Source organism: Barbatula barbatula (assembly GCF_947034865.1).
Source record: "Barbatula barbatula genome assembly, chromosome: 13".
Classification (NCBI taxonomy): Eukaryota; Metazoa; Chordata; class Actinopteri; order Cypriniformes; family Nemacheilidae; genus Barbatula; species Barbatula barbatula.
In genome coordinates this window covers 11,837,537-11,862,172 of record NC_136776.1, presented here as the reverse complement: position 1 = coordinate 11,862,172, position 24,636 = coordinate 11,837,537, and the positions used below count along the sequence as shown (strand labels likewise).

The window sequence follows — 24,636 nt, the reverse complement described above, 5'->3', positions numbered from 1 at the left end:
TTTGTATATCGGTGCATCCCTACTATACCAATCCTCCAAAGCTTTTGGAACTGGGCGCATGAAGATCAGCAAGCAACAGTCAAAGTCAATGGAAAATGAATGCAAAATGTTAGTGTAACATGGGTTAATGTGCATAGTTAAGACACCAGACACAAATATAAACACATCCTTCCACGGCCTTGACAATATATTACATTCTTCTAAAAAAAAAACATAACCTCTCCGTAAGCATATTACAAGGTACCTATATCAGGGAACAAGGTTACGTACATATAGTAAATATAGAAACTAACCGATGACATAAATCTATAGACTGTAGAAAAATATCTTGCACGTATACAGGTTTGCTATAAAGTGTATATCATATATTTGTAAATAGAATGGCAGGCCAAAAGCTTCTCGAACGCCATACCTGTCCCGCTTAATGTCTTCATACAATTAATTAGCTTCTAGGACGGAATGCCCTTACAATACAGCCGGATTATAAATAGACCCATGCTATAAAAGATAAAGAGTACATTGGTAACTACAGTAATGCGATTATCTTTGGATCACGTATAAGGAAGAAGAAGGACGCAGCCAATAAATTAATGTAACGTTGTTGCATCCTGCAGATGAAGACAACCGTTTTAAGGTCTTGTGAAGGGGTACAGATGTTAAATGAGTGTTTTTGCATTTATATACTACTGACTGCGTACCGTAGTAGATCAATTACAGTACCATCACGGTTTGAAACAGTGGTTCTCAACTGATAACGAAGGAATGATTTGTGAGATATGATACTAATATAGAAGACTATAATAATACTATCGGCCAATAAAACGATCGCCCTCATATTTGCTTATATTATGCTTATTAAAATAAGTGACTTGTTTGACTATGTTTTATATTAATAACATTAAAAGCACGGACTGGAATTCGATCATTTTTGCTATGAAATAAGTCAACTCAAACTATTTCCATATTTCACAGCTGTGCTTTTGAAACCTCATATCTTCATATTTCCTGATTAAATGGCAAAAGCTTTTCATTAGGTTTTATAAATATCTAACACACAAAAAGTATTAAAACGTGCTTGTGAACTTTGATAACGCTGTAAGGAAAGAAAATCTGTTTTTAGGAAATGATTATTTGTATTTAGTTTGATTACTTTTTAAATATAGGGACAAGATCATGTTAGAAACTAGTCAGATTGGGCAGATGACAACAACAAGTTATGATTTTACAATAAGGTGCTATTAGTTAATAAGACACTCAGTCTTATTACTTATTAACAAAAAGATATGGGAAGCTTCTGGGAAAACACACTGACGAAAAGGACCTGAACACATTTTGGCTTGTGAGAAACCAGTTGAGAACCACTGGTCAACAAAACGTGGACAAAAAAATGACAAATGCGAAATGCCACTGAACTAAACATTAATTTATTATCGTATAGACACTTTAATTTGATATCAAAGTAAACAAACAGCGATAAAGCTGAATAAAGTGTCTAAGAAAACACTTCTGGAAAAACGTATTCACTGACCGCTCAACAGCACATCCCTACGGCTGCCTTCATTCAAATCGTCTTTATCTTTCGTAAGGCTTGAAGTTTAACACAAAAACGGACCACAGTTTCCAGTGTCTCTCTCGATCAAAATGTGGTCCCGTATTTATTCGGGCAACGGTAGACGAACGCTGCATCTACAGTCGACATTGGCCAGTCATATCAGAAGTCATCTCTGACACCCTGCTCTTCGATGGCAGTGTTCTAGCGCTTCAACTGGAACGGGAATTCTACATTTACTAAGTGCTTCCCAAACTACGGATACATACAGTTGAAATGAATACGTGAAATGCTTAAAAGTGCATTACAGTAGCTAGCATGCCGTCACAAATTCCCTCCGATGAGAGAAATGCACATGTGGCAAAGACAAAGACACTGATGCAACACTGGGATGCGACAACTCTGAACACACAATGTGAGGTTGTTTCAAGGATTCGGTCATTATAGTACAACATTCCACAAGCATATACTGGACTTCTGATAAGTAGACGGATACGGAGTCTGATATATAATTGAGGCACAAGCTGTATGGTAAATCTTCAGCAGATCGTAGAATCTGACACACAAAGCGACGACAACAAAGAACGATGTACCTCGAAATGAGGCAAAGTAAACTCAAAAATATAAGAATTACCAAACAGTTCCTTTGTATACATACATAACTAGACCCTACCGTCTCACTAAGAGGTTCAAGGCAAATTAATGCACCCGTTTCTTTCCTAAACGCTATGCTTTAACATTTTGGGAATGCTTGAAGTGCCTTCAATCGTCCGGTGCGGCCGGCTCTTCTCGCTCCAGCTTGTAGGAGATGTGCTTACAGCAGAGGCTAGAGAGAGAAAGCTCGCACCTGGTGGCCCGAGAGGGGTCGCAGCGGCCCATCATTCGCTCCACCAGCCGGCCCATTCGGGTGCATGAGTTTTGCCCTTCTGAGAAACAGCACATGGAGTCCACACATCCGATGCCCTGGTTGGCCTCAATAAACTGAAAACAGACAGAGGGAGAGAGAATGAGGTTAAAACGTAAACACAAACGCATGCCTCTACTAGATAATGGACAGGGTGAGCAGGTTACTTTCCCTTGACAGTCCCGTATTTAACAATGCAGTTTGTATTGTTTCTTTTTTCAATAAAAGTGTCAAAGATGCTTAACCGTTGATCGCCCAAACCAATGAAATATTAGACAATTTCCACAAATAAAGTACAAAGTAAGTCCAATAGTAAGATGGACGGAAAGCAACTCAAAAATTACAAATCTGACAACAAGTCAAAAAATATATATATATTTATACAAAATGTAATTAAATATTAATATAAATGAATATATGTTGATGCAAACTGACCAAATTAACAAATTGCGATGCTAAATTTTCATTCACTATTTAGTTGCGCTCGAGGACATCTGCGGGTTCACGTGTAAATGCAATGAAAAGACGAGTCAAAAGAAGCAATACACACCACACACGCACCTTATTTTTAGGCCTGTCAAAAACGCGATTAATCGCATCCAAAATAAAAGTTCGAATATGCACAGTACACAGACATATATTATGTAAACACAAACTTTTATTCTGGATGCGATTAATCGTCGGGACAGCCCTATTTATACATGTACTTGTACACCCTTATATTGAACTTTACGTGAGAAAAGGGACTCAAATACAGGACCAAGGATCCCTGAAAAGATAGGGCATCTGTTCATCCAAAAAATAGAAGGAATAATCTTAAAGCAATTAACTTAAAATCAAGAGAAGCGGTGCATGGATTCATTAGGGAAAAATGAATAATGAATACATCATAGTGACAAATGATCCTCTCTCTTCGAATCCAAAGACATAGATTTGGCTTCCATCTAAATGATTATAGGCTGGTACGGTTTCAATAAATTACAGCTCAAAGAATGCATTTGCGTGTAATATTAAGATGTGTTTTAAGTATAGAGATACATCGCTATTTACACCCTCCCTTAGTTTAAAAAGTAAGGAGAGGCTCTATGATTTAACTACACTTTTGTTTGAAGCTGCCCATAACCAAGAATGCTTGAAACCACAGTAATCGCTATGTTTAATTGACAGTTAATGAAAACTAAATGGTATCTTAATTCACCGCAAACCCGACCTATGTGATTCAAACAAAACTGCAATGGCCAAGGATCAAAGATCATCCGGGAAGGTCCATAAGTGGGTGCAGTCTGAATAAGATCTTCTTCAAGACCCGCGATTCTCAGTTACCCTGACTTGGCATTATGCAAACCACCAATACCAACATCCCTCCAGACCCACATCAGCAAAATTACAATCCGGTCCAAAGACAAAATGTTCTCCCGTAAAATGGTTTTAGAGTAATGAATAAATTATGAAATATACACACCTCCTCGTAAAGTGTAACTGATGACCGACTGGCATCCACAAACACAACTGTATGTGTTATATCTGTAACGCGTGTTCATTTCACACTCCAAACAGGAAAAATCTGCCTGGATATCTGCAGTGGTCTAGAATTACCTCCTCATAGATGTTTACACCAGGTGCAGCAAATGCTCTAGTATGAAAATGCCCTCAAAAGCTGCACTGACTTTTGTATCCTGTACCGTTATGGGAACAAAAACCTAAATGACCGGTTTGCTGCAGATCTACGTACACTGAAATGTAGATTGCAATGCATACATAATATATCCATAATCCACTGCATACAGAATGGCAACATTTTAGGATTTTACAAATAAAAAAGACGTAATATCGACATTAGCACCAGCTAACAGTTTTGATGTCTACTCTTCTCCATTTACATGACATCCCTCGGCTCGGTCAATCAGAAGAATGGCTTCTCCTATCACAGCTATGCGGACGACACACAACTCTACTTGTCATTTCAACCGGACGATCCGACGGTCGCTGCTCGCATCGCGGCATGTCTGAGTGACATCTCGCTTTGGATGAAGGATCATCACCTGCAGCTGAAACTTGCAAAAACGGAACTGCTTGTGATCCCGGGCAACCCAAAGATTCACCACAACCTTGCCATTCAACTAGGCTCATCAACGATTACACCGTCCAGCACAGCCAGAAACCTGGGAGTGGTAATCGATGATCGGCTTAACCTCACAAGTCATGTTGCCAGCACCACCCGGTCCTGTAAATTCATCCTCTACAACATTAGGAAAATTCGACCTTTCCTATCGGAGCACTCTACGCAAGTCCTAGTTCAGGCTCTTGTCCTGTCCAACTGGATTATTGCAATGCGCTTCTGGCTGGACTTCCTGCTTGCACAAGCAAACCTCTCCAGATGATCCAGAATGCGGCAGCAAGAGTGGTCTTCAATGAACCGAAGAGAGCGCATGTAACTCCGCTCTTCATCAGGTTACACTGGCCCGCATAGAGTTCAAAGCTTTGCTCCTGGCCTACAAGACCAACACCGGATCTGCACCATCGTATCGCCACTCGCTAATGCAGATCTATGTTCCTGCCAGACCACTGCGGTCTGCAAAGGAACAACGACTAGTGGTACCATCCCAAAAAGGAAAAAAGTCACTCTACCGTACCTTCTCTGGATCTTATCCACATTGGTGGAATGATCTACCAGCTGCTACAAGATCAGCAGACTCTGTAGCCATCTTTAAAAAATGCATCTCTTCCGTCAACACGTCTCTGATTGATTTATCCTAATTCTTTTCCCTTTCCTTCTTAAAAAAATTATAATAATTACTAACCTCACTATTCTTAGCTTTGTATACCGTGCTAGGCTTTAAAGGACTAGTTTTGATGCACTTATGTATTTTGTTGCCTATGTTGTAATAAATGCTTCCAATGTTTCCTCATCTGTAAGTCGCTTTGGATAAAAGCGTCTGCTAAATGACTAAACGTAAATGACAGGAAGAGGCAGTGTCCCATGACAGGATGTTGGGGGGCCAGTACTACCTAGGGGAAAGGGGCGGGCTGCACCAGAGGTGGGGGAGGAGAAGCAGCGTTCAGTGGCCGATTGTCCTCCCCTCTGCTCCTGATTTGAGCAGTGTCATATTCTGACCTGCCTGAAATCTTAGCCCCTCCATCTAGAAGGACAAATAACGCGGTAAGTCTCGAAAGAAAGGTGAACGAGCATTACAATGCTTCACGTCCGCTGTGAGAAACACATTTGAAGACAATTTTCAATAAAACAATTGTAAAAGCTATTATTAACAAAAGAATCTATTAAAACTCAATTAAAGTGGGCCAAATACTTGTGTTCGAGCCAAGGTTATTGTAGTTTACTAAAATGAAAACGTATTGATGAATTTTTGTGAAGTATTATCCTAACAAATGCTGTAAACGAAAATGTTAATGTTGCCTCAAAAATAAACTGCAGCTAAAGGCACTAAAATGATCAAAATAATAAAAAGTAAAATAAATTAATCTTATGTTGCAAGATAAAAATAAATAAATAATGAAAATCATAACATGAACAAAAGCATAGAATGAAATTGCTTAAAAAAGGAACTAAATTTAACATAAAAACTAGAGATGCACCGATAATATATTTCTCCACATATTGCTACACCGATATTGTAAATCTGCATATAAAGATATTTTGGTGTTTATATTAACTCACATTAACTAAATTCTAAAATATAAATTAATAAACTTTCTGAATGCTATTAATTCATATAACCACTATTAATGTTGAACATCAAATTGATGATGTTTCTAAACATTTAATACACACATAGAACAAATTCATTGCACTTTCTTGTCCTCTTTTGATTGACAGGATATATCGGCACTGATCATCACCTGTTTTTAAACTCTCACCCATTAGCCGATAGTGTGAAAAATCACTTTATCGTCCGATTATTTGCCGATATATCGGTGCATCTCTGATAAAACCAAAAAACTATTTATAAAATAATTACAAAAGTCCCAACCGTACAATAAATGGAAGATTTATGTCCCGGGACAATGTGTTTAGGAATTGCAAAGACTTCACTAAACCTTTAGGTAGTTCATTATCCATCCATACAGGTGAAAGCAAGAATTAAAGACTTTGTATTTTCACCGATGTAGCTAGATTGGAGATCCTCATCCTTGTTTTGTCTTTAAGGCCAAGTTAAAGGAAACCGTTTTAGGATCATGCAATCCAAGATTCATATATTTCAACAATAAAGCAACTTAAAGGTTGTAATGCAGCGCTCCTAGATAAACACATATCTCCAAACATGCCCTGCATGCACTTGTGGGTGATGGGGTACACATGCAAGGAGAACTGCTCTCTTTCCTCTGCTCTCTCAAATGCTGGTTAGTTTATTTTCCGCAGCATGCAGAGTGAGAGTATCTGTCCTACTCTACCTAATCTTGCCCAGCTGATTCTTGGCTCTGGACAGAGGCTGCAGTGCGATGAAGTCATCACCTATAGCCACACGGTTGGTGTACATCTACAGAACACACACACACAGAGGGTCAGTAAAGAGGAGAAAAGCACATGTGCGGTTAAACACACGCCCTGAAGGTAACAATCCATACGCGTTCAGAAATGAAAGAGACAGGCAGCGGATGCAGAGAGAACGCACGCCGTGTGCTGATGCCACAGAATCGTGCTGCTGTGAAAGGAAGCGCTCAACTACAGTTACCGTCTCGCTTAGAGGTGTCAAATTTAGCGTAGGGTTGGTCCTACGTCAATACGCATATCTGGAGTAGACACAAATCAACGCACAATGCAAATCAAAGCATCTCCCTCCAAAAAGAATCTTAACGTCAGCCCAATGAGGAACTGTAGTGTTATGTCAGTAAGGAGTTCCGACAAAAAACTATTTACAGGATGCACACAGGCGCAGTGAGTGGCTCTTAAACCTGTCATCATTCATTACTATCATTCTTGCATTGTGTTGTTCCTGCACCACCACCTCCGCAGGACTCCAGAGCACGCGGCGTCCACTGCCAAGATCTCAAATAAGACTCATGAGCGTGTTTGAGTGATGGTGGCTGTGTGGTAAGAAGTAACGTGGCGAGATGAACTAAATCTCTTATTTATACTTATACACCAACATGCACATTGATGCGCTCTTTCTGAGCTCATATTGAGGTCGGAAACGTGACGCTCACCTGAGATTTCTGCGTGCTGGTTGGATGCAGGTGCCTGAAAAGCACTTTCTTGATGACATCGGGAAACAGACAGGTGATGATCATGATGATAATGGCAAACCAGGCCGAACCGCTGGATAGTAGCTGGACGAAGACAAAATACATGTCCTGCGTGTGGAGGAACGGCCTAACATCACGAAAACATAATCAAACCGCGATTAGTTCACATAAAAAACATGACAAGCAAAAGAAGCAAAATAGCCATACAGTACCAGATGATGCCGCCGTAAAACAAAGAGAAGATGAAGTAGAAGGCGATGGATCCCCACGTGACGAAGTGATTCATCCACGTCCAGAAATGTGTTTCTAAGGCAAGCTGTAAAGAAACACTTAAAATGAACGTCGTGCCCACATTTTATCCAGAAACTACACACGCTGGATCCAACCTCACCTTCAACGTTACCGTAATAACCATCACAGTGAATACTAAAGTGCCAAAAGTCCAGTTTCCAAACATCTGCAAGAAAGAAACCAAAAAAAGATTGACGTGCTTCGACTGATACAGAACCAAACATCTGGATGGTCGGAAGCCATTTACTCTCAAGCAAACGTCAAGTGCTAGAGGGACGCCTCCAGATCTGGTCTTAATTAACCCTCATAATTGAGGACGGCATTGGCAGTAATGGAAAGAAAGCAAATGAGAGCCGAGAGAGAGAGAGAGATACACTCACACAGACAGCTGGCCATTTATAAAAGACACATGCATCAGCTGGAAACCACTCAATTCTTACCAGTTGCTTGTTAGCTCGCAAAATCTGAGAGCATGCACGGCAAGAAAGAGAAAGACATAAGCAGAAAAATGAGAATACGGATAAAAAAGGACAATAGTCATGAAGGCTGTGTAATGGTTATTAATCTCAAAGTGCATTTATTATCTTAAGCACTTTGAGCTCCTTAGATCCCAATCTATATATATATATATATATAAATAAATAATAAAACTGATATCAAAGGACTGTCATGCTGAAGCAGAACAGAACTGAGATGGACACACATGAGCTTAAGAGATAAAACAAGAGAGGAACTAAACTACACTTAATAAAGCTGAAGAGGAGTCCTGACCTGTCCGTTCCCCATCAGCGTGGTGTCCTCTCCCATCAGGATGTAAGACCCAAAGAAAAAGACGAAGGCGTGGCAGAAGCCCAGGAAGGTCCAGTACAAAAAGGTTTTGAAGGAGAGGAGGGAGTTTTTACTGTTGTCTCTGATGAACAAACAGAAATTCATTTACTGTGCCTGACCTGAAATGTGATGGCAAATCCTTTAGTGATCGAGTATGTATTGAGAATTGTACCTGTAAAGTGCTGGTTTGCTCTGCAGCACATGTGGATGCACCAGTTGCTCAAACAGACTGTACACCAGTATGGGCAGAGAGGTGAAGCAGATATTATACAGCGTCAGATACACGCTGTCATACAGAGTCTGTAAAACACCACAAACACGACACGCGGGTATTACAATATCACAATCCCTTAAATAACTGCAAAACATTGTTCTATAGTCATGTGTTTTAGTGTTCTCTGTATTACAGTTCCTCAGTATTTGTATCTCTGCCCACAGGGACTGCAGATGAAATTTAGCTTTGTATTAAAAAGTAATCACTTAAACCCACTGGAGTCATTTGGAATACAAAGTGTAACAAATTGTTGTTTTGCCCGACATTTTTATAGTTCTTGTACAATTCAGTGATGCTAAATATTGTGATAATATTTCTTTTCATGTGGCTTCAATGTTTTAGCGTACAGTAGGTAGTTAACCAGAATGCCTACTGCCGCGTTGAATGCCGCCGTTGGGGAAGGGCGGCAGTTAAAAAACATTTACATGTGAAAATAGTTGCGAAATTTCCACCATGAGGCTCAAAGAGAGAATTTTCACGTTTATATTTTAACCACGTGTACTGTGAAACAATGAAAGTTAAAGTGTTATCACTTTATTTCATTATTACATGACAGGAAGCAACACATTAAAGATTAAAACAAGAGTTATTGAGAATTGAGCCTGGTTAAAAGAACACACTATTATAATAAAGAAATATTTTCTGTCCTTGTACGAGCAAACCGCTGAACCATTTAAGTGTTTTAAAAAAGTTCCATAACCACAGTTTAAGTCCTAGTCGCAGGTAAGCTTTTATGATAAATGTATCTTTATTCAAGGAGAATCTCATTTCTCACCACAGCGCAAACGCAATGAAGATCAATATTAACATTAAACATTAAATAGTCTTCATTTAACATATCCCCAAGAATATGTTGCTCAAGTCAATTTTGAGATGATGTCATTAGTTATGGCATTTGGTATATTGGAAATAAAAAAGCGATGATGGGTGACTACATCTGGAATTTGTTTTGTGAAGACAGTATTAGTCATAAAAGATAGAAACCAACAAATGTACTCTTTTGAAGTTTAGGACGCCTCATTTTTACAAACTGTTATGTTAAACCGTTGTTTTGAGATCCGTGTTATGCCACTTTCTTGTCATTTCTGCATACATGAAATAATACCAAAATATAAATGTGTGAAAATTGTTGTTATTTTTGATAATAGCTTTTTGGAGTTTAAAAATTTTGGGACCCGTTTAGGTAGATAAAATGACAGATATAAAAAAATCATTCTTTGTGTTCAACTGAAGAAAGAATTCAACAATTCAAGTGACGCCAGGACACCAGTACATAAAAGATGACCTCTTCTGTGAATACTTGACAGACAAATGAAAAATATGAAAACAAAAAAACTTCTCTTAACAGGTTGTGGTCTTGCTTTTGTTGAAACTAGTAACTTTGTATTAGCACCAATAGTACTATTGCTCTTTTATGACATATTGCTTGTTGCTTTGGATAAAAGCGTCTGCTAAATGACTAAATGTGAATGTAAATAAAGAGACACTTACTTGTTGTGAAAACAGACAGAAGAACTGGTATAAAAACTGAGGGGTGATAAAGCACACATTCTACAAGAAAAAACAAATACATTCATAATTACATCACATCTCGCCTAAAGTGCACGCAAATGGCAGACGGAAACCGTACCTTGTAGAAAAAGTATTGCACAAGGGTCGCTATTCTAATATAGTAGAAATGGCCGTGCACCAGCAGCAATTTGGAAAGGAATCTGAACCTGGCGATTGCATAGTCGCTGTTTCTCACAGCTTGTCTTCCTTCTTTCCCCATGATACCTGTGTGGAATGGATTCCTGTTAGCTTGACTGCCAAAGGATGCGATTCACTAACGGACAAATTAACATTTTAATTGCAAACACCCATCTCAAACTTAAATGCCACGTTTGCTGTTCCTACCGATCCCGACGTGAGCTTCCTGGATCATACTGACATCATTGGCTCCATCTCCAATGGCTAACGTAATGGGCTTCTCCGGAGAAGTCTTGAGAAGTCTCACCACCTGCCAAACACACAGTGACCATTAACACCAACATTGTGAAAACAACAGGCTAGTGTGGGCCAATTAAGCCTAGACCGAAGACACGAGGTCACTCGCCTTGGCTTTCTGGAGAGGTGCCATTCTGCAGCAGAGCACCGCCGAGCAGTTCTTACACACATCCATGAAGAGTTTCTCATGTTCCCGCAGAGCCAGAGACAGACTGGCCCCGTCCACCACCAGCCCGTGCTGGATCACGTGATCTTCTTTGATCCTGGGCAAAGATCAATTATCCGCCACAAGTCATTTTACGATTCTGCTTCTGATTTCATTGCAGCGATATGAGGATTGTCACTTAAAACGACAAACTCAACTGTACCTCCTGGCAAGCATGCGGAGCTGCTCGGCACACTCGCTGTCGGATTTCTGCTGCACGAGCTCTAAGATGTTCATTGTACGGTGGAAGTGACCGCAAGAGAGACTCACGCTAACAGCCGTCTCGTGTTTATCGCCTGTCAAGACCCACACCTTGATCCCAGCCAATCGCAGGGCTTCTATCGTCTCCTGGACCTTATCCTGCAGCCTTTGACAAAGACAAAAATGTATTGCGCTTTAGTGAAAGTGATGTGACGTGTGGCGGAATTTAACCCATCCAAGAATTGAAAACACAACCCGAGAAGTGGTCAGACATTTTACACAAAACCACAAAATACAGTACAGACTTAAGTTGAACAAAAAGAACAAGAGCGGCCATGCTTTGAATTTAGCGCTCGGATTTGCTCGTTCGTTTACATTTCAATTTCGCTAAATATGGCGCCACGTCTATAACATCCAACCTCATTGGGTCTTTGGTCACGAAAACGGGTGTTTGCTTTGCAAAAATACAGTGAAGATTCGACTGAAGACGCTCAATGAGTACACTTTGGAGAATGTGGTTTATGGCTTTAGTTCTTTGTGGCTACAGGACAGTCACTTCAGTGCGATTACAGGAACATTCCTGCATGACTTTATATTGTGCTGCGGTTCACATGGCTGGCCTTCAGTCCACAGAGAGCCGCATGAGTCACCACGACATGTCAAACTACATCAGCAGCAACAGCCGCACACCCACTCACTGCTGACTTACAGCTCACCGTGTGATCACACTCTCGTCACATTTCGCCTATTACAATCCATTAAGGTATTATTAAGCCCAAAATGTAAATTTAAGCAAACATTTTAATTCATCACTCATTAACCTGTAGCTCAACTGGCAGTGTTGAGCCAGTTGGTGCCCTGTTCACACAAACACGGGTATTTTTAAAACACAGCATTTTCTATTTGGTTTGGCCGTTCGTCCACACGCAAACGCAGTACCCGGTCAATGAAACCGAGCTTTCTTGAAAACTCCTGCCAGGGTAAAGCTTTATAGAAAAAACTGAGTTTTGGTGTATGACTATCACTCTGTGTGACATTAGATTTCAGGCTTCTGATTGGCCAACACAGCTTGAATGGTGATATCGCCACCTGTTGGTTTGGCATGCGCTTGACAACACTTCAGAACGTGTTTTCATGTGGATGTGAACGAAGAAGGAGAAACTCGGTTTATAAAAATACTCGTGTACGTGTGGACTAGGCATTCAATTCTTGTTCTAATACCCGGTCAAGTTCTCGTGTGAAAATTAAAAAAATTTGAATCACTTTTCTAGGTTTTTTAAACAAACATTTGTCTAAAATTTTATCCAAATATGATTTTTAAGTTATATTGTATTAGAAAATTTGACCTATTTGATTATTCTTTCATTTAAATGCATTTTAATGAGAGTTTTTAATCAATAAGAGTGTGTCACCATTCGAGAACAAGCTTATTATAAGACCACAACAAGCGTATATTATATATTTAAAACAGTTAGCTAAACAACGTGTATAAACAACAACAAAAATTGTTCCAGGCAAAGCATGCAAAAATTCTAGACAGACTTCGAGAAGTGTTTCAACGTCTTCCGTGAACTTGAATACAGATGTCAGCCTTCAGACTGAATTAACACAAATCTGATGACTCACTTGTCCTCCACACCGGTGGCTCCCAGCACTTCCAGGTCTTTCTCGATGAAGTTGAATACCTCGGCTAGCCGTTCCTCTCTCTGTTGTAGAGCTGTTCTGGCTTCATGGAGCCGCTTGTCCACTTCTTGGTACTCATCCGCGCTGAAGTTTCTGCAGGCCACCACCAGCGTCCGCAGACCTTTCTGCAAAAACATGTTGCACATACAACTATTGAAATGTGTCAGTGGAGGGAGTCATCTGTCCAGGGCACTCGCTTTTCAGAGCGATGAGCTTTGTACAAAATCCACCTACTAAAACAACCAATTAGAATTACGGAAGTGTCGGTTTTATTTTTTATTTATTTACAATCCCATTTCAATGTCCAAATATTCTATTAAAAGGCTTTTGTTCTTTAAAAGGGTGTACTTGTATTATTATATTATCATTAACCAGTGGTTTAAAATATTTATAATATGACGATAATATTGAATATCGCAATTTATCGGCAAACAAAAAGTTACTATCGCGTTGGCCTACTGCTTAGGTCTATTATTATTGTGTTGTAACTTACAGACAGAATCGGACAGCCATAGAAATCAGAGAGCATGTAAAACAATCTCACCATAGCAAACTCATCCACGTGCACTCTGGTTTTTTCGATCTCTCCACTCGTGGTGTAGGGGAGGATGGCTGATTCAGCTCCTTTTGTGAACAGCACCTTTTCACCTATTGAGAGACATCATGGGATAAGGTTAACTCATCATCCGGAGCGTCTGTACAATCACCAGCACATACGTGTTCAAAAGCACATGCCTGAGGGCTTCTGTAGAATCACGCTCATTCTTCTGCGGTTTGCATCAAACTCAAGAACGTGGAGGAGTTTGTACCTGCGAGCAGAAAGACGGCTGATAAATAACTCGAAATGCTAAGATAACATCATTTACTACCCTGTGAACATTGGATTTATCTCAAGTAAATGCAGAAAGGAGCTTTACTTCTCTGCTTTCCCAAACGTTTTAATCTCCATGGTTTCTCCACTGCATTTTGTGAACGTGACACCCATCCTGAAGTAAAAAAAACATGCAAGATATTAAGTGATAAAATAACGGTTTTCTCTGGTAAACAATTTCTCAGATCAGTGAAAGAGGTTACAGGTCATTACAAATGTAGGATAACCAAGCACGACTTGATCCAGCAATGAAAAAAGCTGTGCTCTCACCTCTTGGTGGCTTCCACGAGTGCCTTCTCATCAGGAGAGGAGGCGTAATACTCCATCTGAGGTGTGAAGCCATTGGCATGAGAGAATGGGTCTCCAGGTGCATCTGTTTGATCATAACTGATCTGTACCGTATGACACAGCGAGACAGCTTTCAGGAACAACTCCTCCTCTTTGTTCTGAAAGATATGTTAAGAAGCAGAGATGAGCTGCAGTGGCTGACAAAGTTCATTTATTTTGTTGTCATCGTATTTCGTAACACATTTGGTTATTTTTATACGCGTTGTTACTTTATACTGTTATTGTCATGAGATTAAACCTTACCAGACAAGGCACGGGTCCGTCTGGAGTGTCTGCTGTCATTCCTTCGGGGACAAGCTTTCCATTGATCTCCTGGTATTTTATGCCATTGATGGAACATTCCCTGAACTGCATCTCGTTCTCGGTCAGAGTTCCCGTCTTGTCTGTGAAAACATACTCCACCTGGGACAAAACATTATTCTCTTTTTTAAACTATGTAGGACAAAACTGAATCTACGCACACAGATAGTCCAATATCGCTTTCATTTTCTAATTCAATTTCAAATCCTTTACGCCACAGATGTAAGTTTTTGATTTCATTTGGTTCAGGACAGCTTCGCACACACCTGGCCGAGCTCCTCGTTGAGGTCCGATGTGTTTACTTGAGCTTTCTGGTCACTTTCTTCGTGGTAAAGATCCAAGTCCCAGCCGATGAAAAATGAGCCCAGAAACTTCTGCAGCTCAACAGTCACGTACAGCGAAATGGGGATAATGAAGTTGTACAACACCAGGAAAGCCAGGAAATCAGATATAAATTTCAGAATCTGTAAAGAGAACACAACCACATGTCTCAAAGTGCAAAATGAGCAGATTTCATAGTGACGGGTGTTCACAATCAAAGTGCCATACGTGTACTTATTAGTGAAGGCGCTCATGGTGAACATATAAAAGAACTAAACTTGTAATACCAATACATGTAACCTGATTTAAATTTATATTTATGCATTTGGCAGACGCTTTTATCCAAAGCGACTTACATTGCATTATACTATACATTTGTTTTAATACATTTGCAATCTCTGGGATCGCACCCATGAAACTGGCGTTGCTAGCGCCTTGCGCTAACCACTGAGCCAGAGGAAAGCTTTTTTTAATTCGTGTTTTGATGAGATATTGTTGTGTAGTGACCTGGCTGCTGTTTCTCTCCTTATCAGTCTTCTGGTTGTAAAAAGGCTCGTCCCACGTTGTCTCTGCCTGCCACGCGTACTTCAAGATAGTGCTGAGGATTGCTTCAAAAAGCAAAATACCCAAGTAGATGATGAGAAATGTATTCATGGACCTGAACGAGAGAGACAAGACGTGTGGTCATTTAAAGGACAGGCAATGTACAATCGAAGAGGAGAAATGAGAATACACACTTCTCTACTGCGGAGCGCTTCTGGGATTTGCATTTGTAGTTCAGTGCCATCTTGGACTCCATGCCGGTATACACCGCCACACCTGCACGATATACATTTTTCACCCACCATTAACAAAATGCTAAGTGACACATGTGTATAAGTACTACACATGTTACTAGAGATAACATATTAGCACAATAAATAAATAAATGCAAAATCTAAAACTTATATCTTAAGTCTTTGGCTTGTTTTCGAGTGATTTTATTAAGAAACCCCCGTTTAACTCTATAACCACAAATGCAACATTTGATGGTTTCTCTGATCTCACAACACAAAAAACAATTCAAGTTGTACCAAATATTTCTTTGGTGTTTTTTAATCTTGCTCCTCGAAGCAGGAGGTTCTCTGGTCCTAACGGTCTGAAAGACATAAAAATGAGTAACTCTCAAACCCCAACGCTCCTCTTGAATGAAAACCAAAATCAACACTTAGGTTACAAATTCTTAAGCATTTTTATTAAGTTCTGTTTCGATGTTGCTAAGGGTTTACTGGTCAGTACTGGTCTTACCTGACTATCTCCTCTCCTTGTTGGTCTACAGTTATTCTTCCCACATATCTGAGGTCAAACACATCAGGCGAGAGTATGAGTCACACGGCGTGTAAAATTTACAACATGGCAACGATCTGGACTTTTTTCATGCTTCAGCATTGTAAAGTTCTTTAAGAAACCATCCTCATGAGGGACGATGCTGTAGTAGTTGATTTCTAGGCTGTATACCTGTACAAGTCAGCTTCGGGTTGCTGGCACTCCACCACAGCCTGGATAGACTCCAGCCTAGACACCGTCTGCGACACAGCTGTTTCTGGCACTGCAAAGTGCGTCTACACAAGATACATTCGGTTTACCACTAGTGCAGTTTGTAAAACCAGAAAATACAATGCAAAAAAATTCTTCCCGTTCGGTCTATACATTCTCCATACAATTGGCAAACTATACTGCTTCTCTTTAAATCAATTGTATGAGCTTCTAGAACATCTTTACGAGCAGATGAAAACAAAGACCTTCAGGTTAGTCTCTCCATCCAGGCTGGCGGTAGTAATATGGCAAGTTCCCTCCGCCCGGTCTGATGATAAGAGCACCAGGTCCGCAGGAAACGTCTCATCTTTGGCTACTCTCACAATATCACCCACCTGCACACATTCACATTTAAACATGTCGTCATTAAATACTCATTTTCATACGGTTTATTATTAGCAGTGGTAGTCTGTGAAAAACCTTAGGGGGCATGCGAATCAATATTGAGTAATTTAATGTCCTAAGCATATAATGTACAAATTAATCTTATTTTTGTCTCCTTTGTGCCATTTGAGGACAATCTGAACAAATGCAAATAATGTTGTGCCATTTGAATGTGCATCCCCATTTATCAGTTTACGAACAAGAGCAGGACATGCCCTCAGCTGGACCTTACTCTGATATTCTTGGATCGCGTCTGGACCAGACTGCCGCTGCGCACGACAAATACTGGGGCGCCGTTAACTTCATTGTCAGCATTGTGCCGCAGCCAATCCTCGTATCCCTGTATTTTTCAGTATTGAAACAAAAAACGACATTTACCCAGCAATCATACTGACGCAAAGTTGTGTGCACATCTTTTTCCGGAGGCTCACCTGTTTGATGGCAGTTACTGTGATGACGAAAAATAGAGGAAGTCCACTTGTTATAGGGGAAGTGGGTGTGTCTATCATTAACTGAAGGGGGAGAAAGCTCGTCTGATTAGGAAGCAGTGCAATGTACCATCCGCTGACCGCTTTTACATTTGGTTTCTCGAAATTTGTCACCATTGTTTTATCAATGCTCATTGAAAGAAACACTGCAAAACACTAGTTGTGAAACGTATAAAAACAACTCATTTGCATGAAAAACTGCTGTGCAAAGCAGTTTTTCATGTTAAACTAAAACTATGTAGATAAATGTTGTTTATAAGAACATATTCCTGTGTAAACATACATTAATGCATATCCATGTGTACGTATTGCACTTAATGTATTGATGTAGTTATTCATTTGTTTACTCTCCTGTTGCCCTAAACCTGTATTGACTACCTTTAAATGGAGTAATGAATAATCCATTCATATAAATAATCTTACATGCAGTTACAATGAATGTAGGACTGGAACCTAAAACTTAAATACTCGAGTCTAAAACAGCATCATTAAGTGGTTTATTATTACATACGTGCACACTATCCTAAGCCCTCTGAAGCCGATAAATATCATTGTTTGAGAGCAAACTATTCGTTCATCATTATTGTCAACTTTCAAATAGTTCTCTACATATTTATCCAGTTTGAAGAATTGGCAGATTTATTTGACAAAACTAGCCCTCATGTTAGCTGGAGGGAAGAGCATCAGTAAACAACTTAAACTTTAGTCCACATTTATTGTACTTGCATGGAAAAAAGCAATCATCCGTTACATTACAATTTCTTTTTTGTGTTATACGGGACTACATTTCTCGGGGGTACTTTCTATTTCAGTCAATTATAGGGAAATGGGGAAACCAGTATCATCATCATTTTTGGTCATGATTCAGGACTTACCTGAACTAAGAAGATGATGAGAAAATAAAAATTGGCTATTCTTCTGAACTGCTCGAACAGATTCTTGGGGACAAAGTTCCATACGGTGTACTGCAAAGAGAAAACAACAACAACATGGAGAATTTCACTGTCAAATCCTCCGGCAGAGTATGAAAAGTCTGCACACGTGACAGTCAAATAACTCAAAATTTACATCTGTAGCTCGGCTGCAGACCTTTTTACATTCGCTGCATGTGAACTCCTACCTTGGATGAGATGATCCTGTTGTCTGCAAATCTCTGAGGAATATAATGGCCGTGGTGCGGGAACTTGTTTGCTATGTAAACTGTCCGTGTGTCACTCTGATGGGGCGGGTCAAAGCCCTGTAAGAAATAAGAAAAGACATTCTGGTTTGTGTGTCGGACGGGCAAGCAAAGAGACAACATTTCCACCTGCACCTCACATTCACACGGGGAAACGAACAGATGTTTGGGATAGCAGTACAACCATGTATACGTTTCCCATTAAAAGAAATCTGAGATCAGGCATCAACAAGTATGCAAATGTTTAAATCAAGACTTCGGAACTACAAACTAATACAGTACGGCAAGATATCGGTTGCCTGCCATCACAAAGTTCATATTAAGCATTTGGATTTATTAATATACCAGTATGAGGAGTGATGGGTGATCTTCTCCATAGTCAGATTGTCCTATCGCAAGCCAGCGAGATTGCTCTATTAGAAAAATGATAGCGGGGGCCCAAAAATGACTAGCAAATGCTAAAACAAGAGCATGTCTCATGAATGAGCAAAGAATGATTAGGGGCCTTAACAATTATATTAGGTAGACAGAGAGGGCAATAATGCCATTACCGGCAGAATGATTGCAGACAGGAGGCAGTCAGATACACTTGACCAGGAATAGAACGTTGGCAGGGCTGGGATGAGTGTAAGAGCAAGAAAGTGTGCCGGAGGTCAAAAGCAGAAACAAAGATGAAAAATGTCTTGAACTCATCAAAAGAAGTACTGAATGAAGATGAGTCATTCCCACATGTCCCAAGTTCATAATGCACACAAACAAATTCACTGGTGAATATACCATATCCGCTTCAGTCATTGGCAGGGAATCAAGACTACCGTGTCAGTGTACCCAAGGAGGTTGTCAAATTATTATTATTTATCTGACACACAAATGATATCGCACCTTTAAAAAGAAGAATTGGGAAAGACAGCAGCACCAATTCAAATGTGAAAGTCCCAAAACAGACTCCATGTTCTCTAGCTTTTAGCACACGTCACATTTATAATCGTCATCGGTGCATTTTCTCTAAATTCACATTTGTTTTTTGAACATATGACTTTTAAAGGTATCATATAGGAGTTTAAAGGTGTCGTGAATTAAGAAATACATTTTAACCTGTGGGTGTGTCATATAAAAGCTCATTGTATTCAAACGAACATCCTGTAAGTGTCAGAACTGAAGACGTCCTTGAAATGACAACTTCTATTAACACCAGGCCATGACGTCATTGATAGGTTGAACGACTACTTCTCAAGCCCCGCCCACTGGTTCACAACTGACTTAAGCCATGTACACAGACCCACATTTGTTTCCCACAGGATTTTGACAGACTATTGGGGCTGTTGACGCCACAGACTAATTAGCATATTTGTGACATCATCACGCCGTGCTTGCGTCATATCAGTGTAAGCACTTGATATCTGCTTTCCTTCTCATCTCTGATCTGTCACATAATACTGTATTTTACAACTGAATGCCACCAGCAGTCACTTTAACGCAGTCACGTTCCAGCTCACGTGGGTAAAACATTGAGCGTTTGTTCGCTTCATTTCACTTCCTTTTCTAAACAAGGCACACGTCGATGCTGGATTTGCGGAGAGACTGAGATTAAAAAACAATGTTTTGAACCCGCCTGGAATCTAATGCGAGTAAAAATATATGTACGATGCGTCACGATTGCTTTGTTAGATATCGCTTTATATGTCTTGATTATGTGTAACCTATGTGTCCAACCAAGTTTACAATGTCCACAAAAATGCTGGAGGGTTCATGGACCCCTCAATAGTTCCAAACAAATCCGTGCTGTTAACCTACCTAAATAGTTTTTAGCAGGACACATAACAACATTTTGTGAAATAATAGCACATTGGGCCTCATTTATCAATCTAATGCACAGATCCGTGTGCAAAAATCATCTTACTACTGTGTTTACGTGCGATTCATCAAACATTCGTATGGCGCCAATCTCATCGTAGGAATGACCGTACCTTGATAAATGTGGCGTCTGAAATCGTAATTTACATATCACGCCCTATATATTCAAGGTGTAGATGCCTCGCCCTCAGATTTTATGACATGGAGAAATGTAATTTGGCAAAAAAGATGGACTTTTCCGATTAAGAAATTGAAGATAAACTTGAAGAGTGGAATGTAGGAAGTAAAAAACAGTTAGGAAAGAGATCACTGCTGCGGTTTACATTGCTGGTGAAGTTTACCGAACTCCAGCTAAGGCTTGTATTTTTTTTTGTATATTTATGTTTTGTAAATATTTTATATTATTATTGTTTCACTATTATTTTTACACAAATAATTTTGTAGCTTTAAATTACTTTGGTTGTATAATGCGTTTACATTTAAACTAAATTTATCTGAGTTCAGTCTTGAAACTTTGTTACATTGATGTGTTAATGTAAAAAAGAATGTAGATGTAAATTACTGATAATTTTGAGGCCGCAATAATATAATAATGTGTTTATGTAAATGTTTTTCTCCTTTTAGGTGAAGAAAAAATTGCCTGTGGTGGAGGAGACAGATGCATGTTTCTAAGAAGGATAAGCGATTAAAATCTTGCATTTCAGGCTGCTTCAATTAAGCACATACAGTTTTATATTTGCTTCATTTATTTCACTATTTCAGGTCTGTCAAAGGCAGGAAATATATATATATATATTACACAAGTGGTATCTTATTAAATAATTGCAGATCTAAATGATACCATTAGCCTATTATTACATACTTTGCTAACTGCATGAGACTTTAGTTAAAGAGTTACTCTTTCTGCCAAAATTCTGCCAATAATTACTCATCCTCATGAAGTGTAAAATCTAAATGACCTACATCTTTCCCAAAAACACTCATCTGATGTAGAGCCTGTATGGTCAGAGCACTCATGTGTCGGCGATGTGGCTCTTGAGTTGGTTGCGTTGCAATCTAAGGAGGAGACTGAGGAGTCAGAAATCTTCCAGAACTACCTTAATATGCGTTTTTGGAAAAAATAGAAGTCATGCAGATGTTAAACTACTTGAGGGTGAGATATTAGTGGCAGAATATCCATTTATCGTTGGAGTAACCCTTTAAAAAACAACCTGGAAACCTTTAACAATTTTGGGTCACTCAGGTATGCAATAATGAATTATATATACATAACACTACAGAAATGCATCAAAAGCAAGACTTAAAAACCAACTTCATTGTTAGGTATGTCAGGAAATAATATATTTTTTTATGTAATGCATTACACACGCATCTGTCATATAACAAAAGAATGAAGACTTAAGATTAACTAATCGTTTCTGTGTCCGGTACAGTCAGTTAATTTGGCTAATAACATGCAACATTTCTCAGATCAAGGAAATGACTCGAAATGTTTTCGTTCATTTTGCTGAATGAGATTCAAACATCCGAACGACGAAAATGACTCAAACTTCCCATCGCGAATCTGCACCAAATATTTCAATCGAAATGAACACATGGTAGCAGTGCCTCTCAGACATTAAAAGAAAGCGACCGCAGAGGCAAACCAGATCTAGAAACACTTCCTGCAAAAGCATCAAGACACAGCCATTAGATGAACAAACGCTGCATTACAACACAAATGTTTTGCAATCTTCAACTACTTACACAAAGCAACTGCTACCTGATTGAGAAAAACTCAAATACGTTTTTAAACAACCTAGAACCACATTTAGTCAAATTTACATTTAGTCATTTAGCAGACGCTTTTATCCAAAGCGAATTACAAAGAGTTCAGGGAGCAATAAGGGATATGTCATACAAAGAGCGATAGTACAATAGGTGCTAATACAAAGTTACTAGTTTCAACAAAAGCTAGACCACAACCTGTTAAGAGAAGAGGTTTAGTGTACTTTTTTTTGTCTGTCAAGTATTCACAGAAGAGATGGGTTTTAAGTAGTTTTTTGAAGGTTGTGAGAGATGTGGTTGACCGGACCGCATTGGGAAGAATGTTCCACCAGAAGGGAGTTGTGAAGGAGAATGAGAGGGAAAGCGATGTAATGGCCTCATGAGAAGACAATACAAGACGCCGCTGGTTTGCTGAATGCAGGGCTCTTGATGGGGTGTAGGAGGATGTGATAGTATGCCGGCGCAGATCCAGTGATAGTCCTGTATGCAAACATCAGTGACTTGAATCTGATACGGGCTTCAACCGGTAGCCAGTGGAGAGAGATGAAAAGGGGTGTCACATGTGCCATTTTGGGCTGTTGGAAGACGAGGCGTGCTGCTGCGTTTTGAACCAGCTGAAGTGGTTTGATAACCTTTGCCGGAAGACCAGCAAGGAGAGCATTGCAGTAGTCCAACCTTGAGATTACCAGGGCCTGGACAAGGAGTTGTGCCGCATGCTAACATAGGGTCTAACCTTCCTAATGTTGACTAAGCACATGGACAGGATCGCGTTATCTTTGCAATGAGAACCACTATTCAACGCTGATAAGAAATGGAGTTTTTTGCTATGACATCATCCTCGTTCAAGTACATTTATTCATTTAGCAGACGCTTTTATCCAAAGCGACTTACAAGTAGTTTTATACAGTGGCACATTACTGCACAGCAATCAGGGGTTAGGTGTCTTGCTCATCGATGGTAACCTTCTATTAGGGCTGTGTAGTGATTCCAAACTTTTCGTCAATGTTGGCCTTCGTCAATTACGAAAACAAAATAATCGAGGGAATATGATTATTGTGCTGCATTTCATTTGGCAATGATCCTCTTTTGTCTTGTAAAGAAATAGCACTGCTGAACCACTGTAAAGGAAAGGGTGCGCTGTGGATTTATACTACGTTTATTTATCAGTACAATTCACAGTTTAAAAGTTTTGTGTTTCTTCTATGTTGTTTTAAAGGTTGATACAATAATAAGATGTTCTTATTGCCGCACACACCATAGTCATAGTCGTGGCTATTGTTTATGGTCGACAGATGTGTTTGTTTAAATGTACACTTTACCATGTGCGTATGGGGTCAAATAGGAAGAACATTACCTGGATGATCACCAGAAAGGTGTGGTGCTACTTAGAAAATAGACAAAACAATACTTGTTCACTGGTCCATGCAGAAATAGTGAACACAAACACATTTGCTCATTTAGGGGCATAAAGATTTAGATTTCGTAAGAATAGCTAAATGTACAGAATATTAAAAACAAGTTCATTCATACAGTAAGAGCCAAAGGGGTCTCTGGGAGCACAAAGGATAGTAAGGTGAACATTAAAGGAACAAACGTGTTGCCAAAATCTCGGCACGAGCCCTCACCTGTGATATGTGTCGCAGAACAAGCTTTGTAGTTTTTCAGAAGTGTTAAGATTGAGAGAAACAACACAAACAAACCGAAACTAGCAACACATACCAAACAAAGTGCCACACGTTCTTCCCTCCGAATCAATTAAAACACACAATGCCTAGTAAAGTTCACATTCGCTTACAATCTTACCTAAATAACTCTGATCACTTTTGTTATTTGCCGATATCAGAAATACAACATTTCCTTCAATACCTAAACTAACACCAGCACGGAAACTGCTTTACACGTGATAAACGCGGTCACCTGCCTCAACGTAACTTACTCAGTAACGTCAGTTATTAAATCTGTCAAAAAACTTCATTGGCAGACTGATGCTGCCTAGCCCGCAGCTAACTGACTGACAATGCATTCACAAAAGCCAGAGAAGCAAGCAGCACGTCTCTGGGACAAACGACTGAGTTTGAACGGATCTTTAAAAGTGACAGCGTCATACCAGCTGTTGTCGGATCCAGCGGATCATTCTGTCCTCAGGTACCGTAGCTCAGTAAGCTAGCCCACCTCACCGACACGAGTCCCCGCGGCATCAAAACAACTGCTCGCTCCGATACTTCCCCCTCTCCACATCACACAGAAAACGTGTAGCCGCCAATAAAGTGCGATTTCCGACCCATCGTCAAATACGTAGAAGCCCGAACGCAACCGTGCAGCGACTGCGCTCAGCGGTGATGACTTCTGACTGACAACATCCCGGAAGTGACGTCACCAATCCCGCGTATGAACTGCGCACGTCGGCGGTGAAAGTTGTTTCACGCGC

General features: G+C 39.8%; 1 protein-coding gene across 2 annotated transcripts in view; it reads right to left on the bottom strand.

The window, feature by feature from the left end:
* atp11b (ATPase phospholipid transporting 11B) overlaps positions 1-24,636 on the bottom strand; it is a 26,278-nt gene extending 1,642 nt beyond the window's left edge. Inside the window, exons 1-29 of one of the 2 annotated variants that reach the window (XM_079471208.1) lie at positions 24,316-24,636; positions 18,531-18,647; positions 18,286-18,375; positions 17,354-17,434; positions 17,155-17,262; positions 16,745-16,873; positions 16,461-16,564; positions 16,251-16,298; positions 16,037-16,101; positions 15,701-15,782; positions 15,471-15,621; positions 14,909-15,106; positions 14,586-14,744; positions 14,265-14,440; positions 14,041-14,109; positions 13,859-13,932; positions 13,668-13,771; positions 13,067-13,248; positions 11,403-11,606; positions 11,144-11,297; positions 10,945-11,047; positions 10,679-10,824; positions 10,540-10,599; positions 8,947-9,074; positions 8,718-8,856; positions 8,047-8,112; positions 7,868-7,971; positions 7,617-7,782; positions 2,397-2,530 (exon numbers count right to left, since the gene is read on the bottom strand). In XM_079471208.1, the coding sequence (XP_079327334.1) occupies positions 2,397-2,530; positions 7,617-7,782; positions 7,868-7,971; positions 8,047-8,112; positions 8,718-8,856; positions 8,947-9,074; positions 10,540-10,599; positions 10,679-10,824; positions 10,945-11,047; positions 11,144-11,297; positions 11,403-11,606; positions 13,067-13,248; positions 13,668-13,771; positions 13,859-13,932; positions 14,041-14,109; positions 14,265-14,440; positions 14,586-14,744; positions 14,909-15,106; positions 15,471-15,621; positions 15,701-15,782; positions 16,037-16,101; positions 16,251-16,298; positions 16,461-16,564; positions 16,745-16,873; positions 17,155-17,262; positions 17,354-17,434; positions 18,286-18,375; positions 18,531-18,647; positions 24,316-24,342 (3,368 nt within the window). In that variant the 5' untranslated portion in view covers positions 24,343-24,636. Of the gene's footprint in view, positions 1-2,166; positions 2,531-7,616; positions 7,783-7,867; positions 7,972-8,046; positions 8,113-8,717; positions 8,857-8,946; positions 9,075-10,539; positions 10,600-10,678; positions 10,825-10,944; positions 11,048-11,143; positions 11,298-11,402; positions 11,607-13,066; positions 13,249-13,667; positions 13,772-13,858; positions 13,933-14,040; positions 14,110-14,264; positions 14,441-14,585; positions 14,745-14,908; positions 15,107-15,470; positions 15,622-15,700; positions 15,783-16,036; positions 16,102-16,250; positions 16,299-16,460; positions 16,565-16,744; positions 16,874-17,154; positions 17,263-17,353; positions 17,435-18,285; positions 18,376-18,530; positions 18,648-24,315 lie in introns of those variants that run through there. The other variant, XM_079471207.1, reaches the window with a different exon arrangement.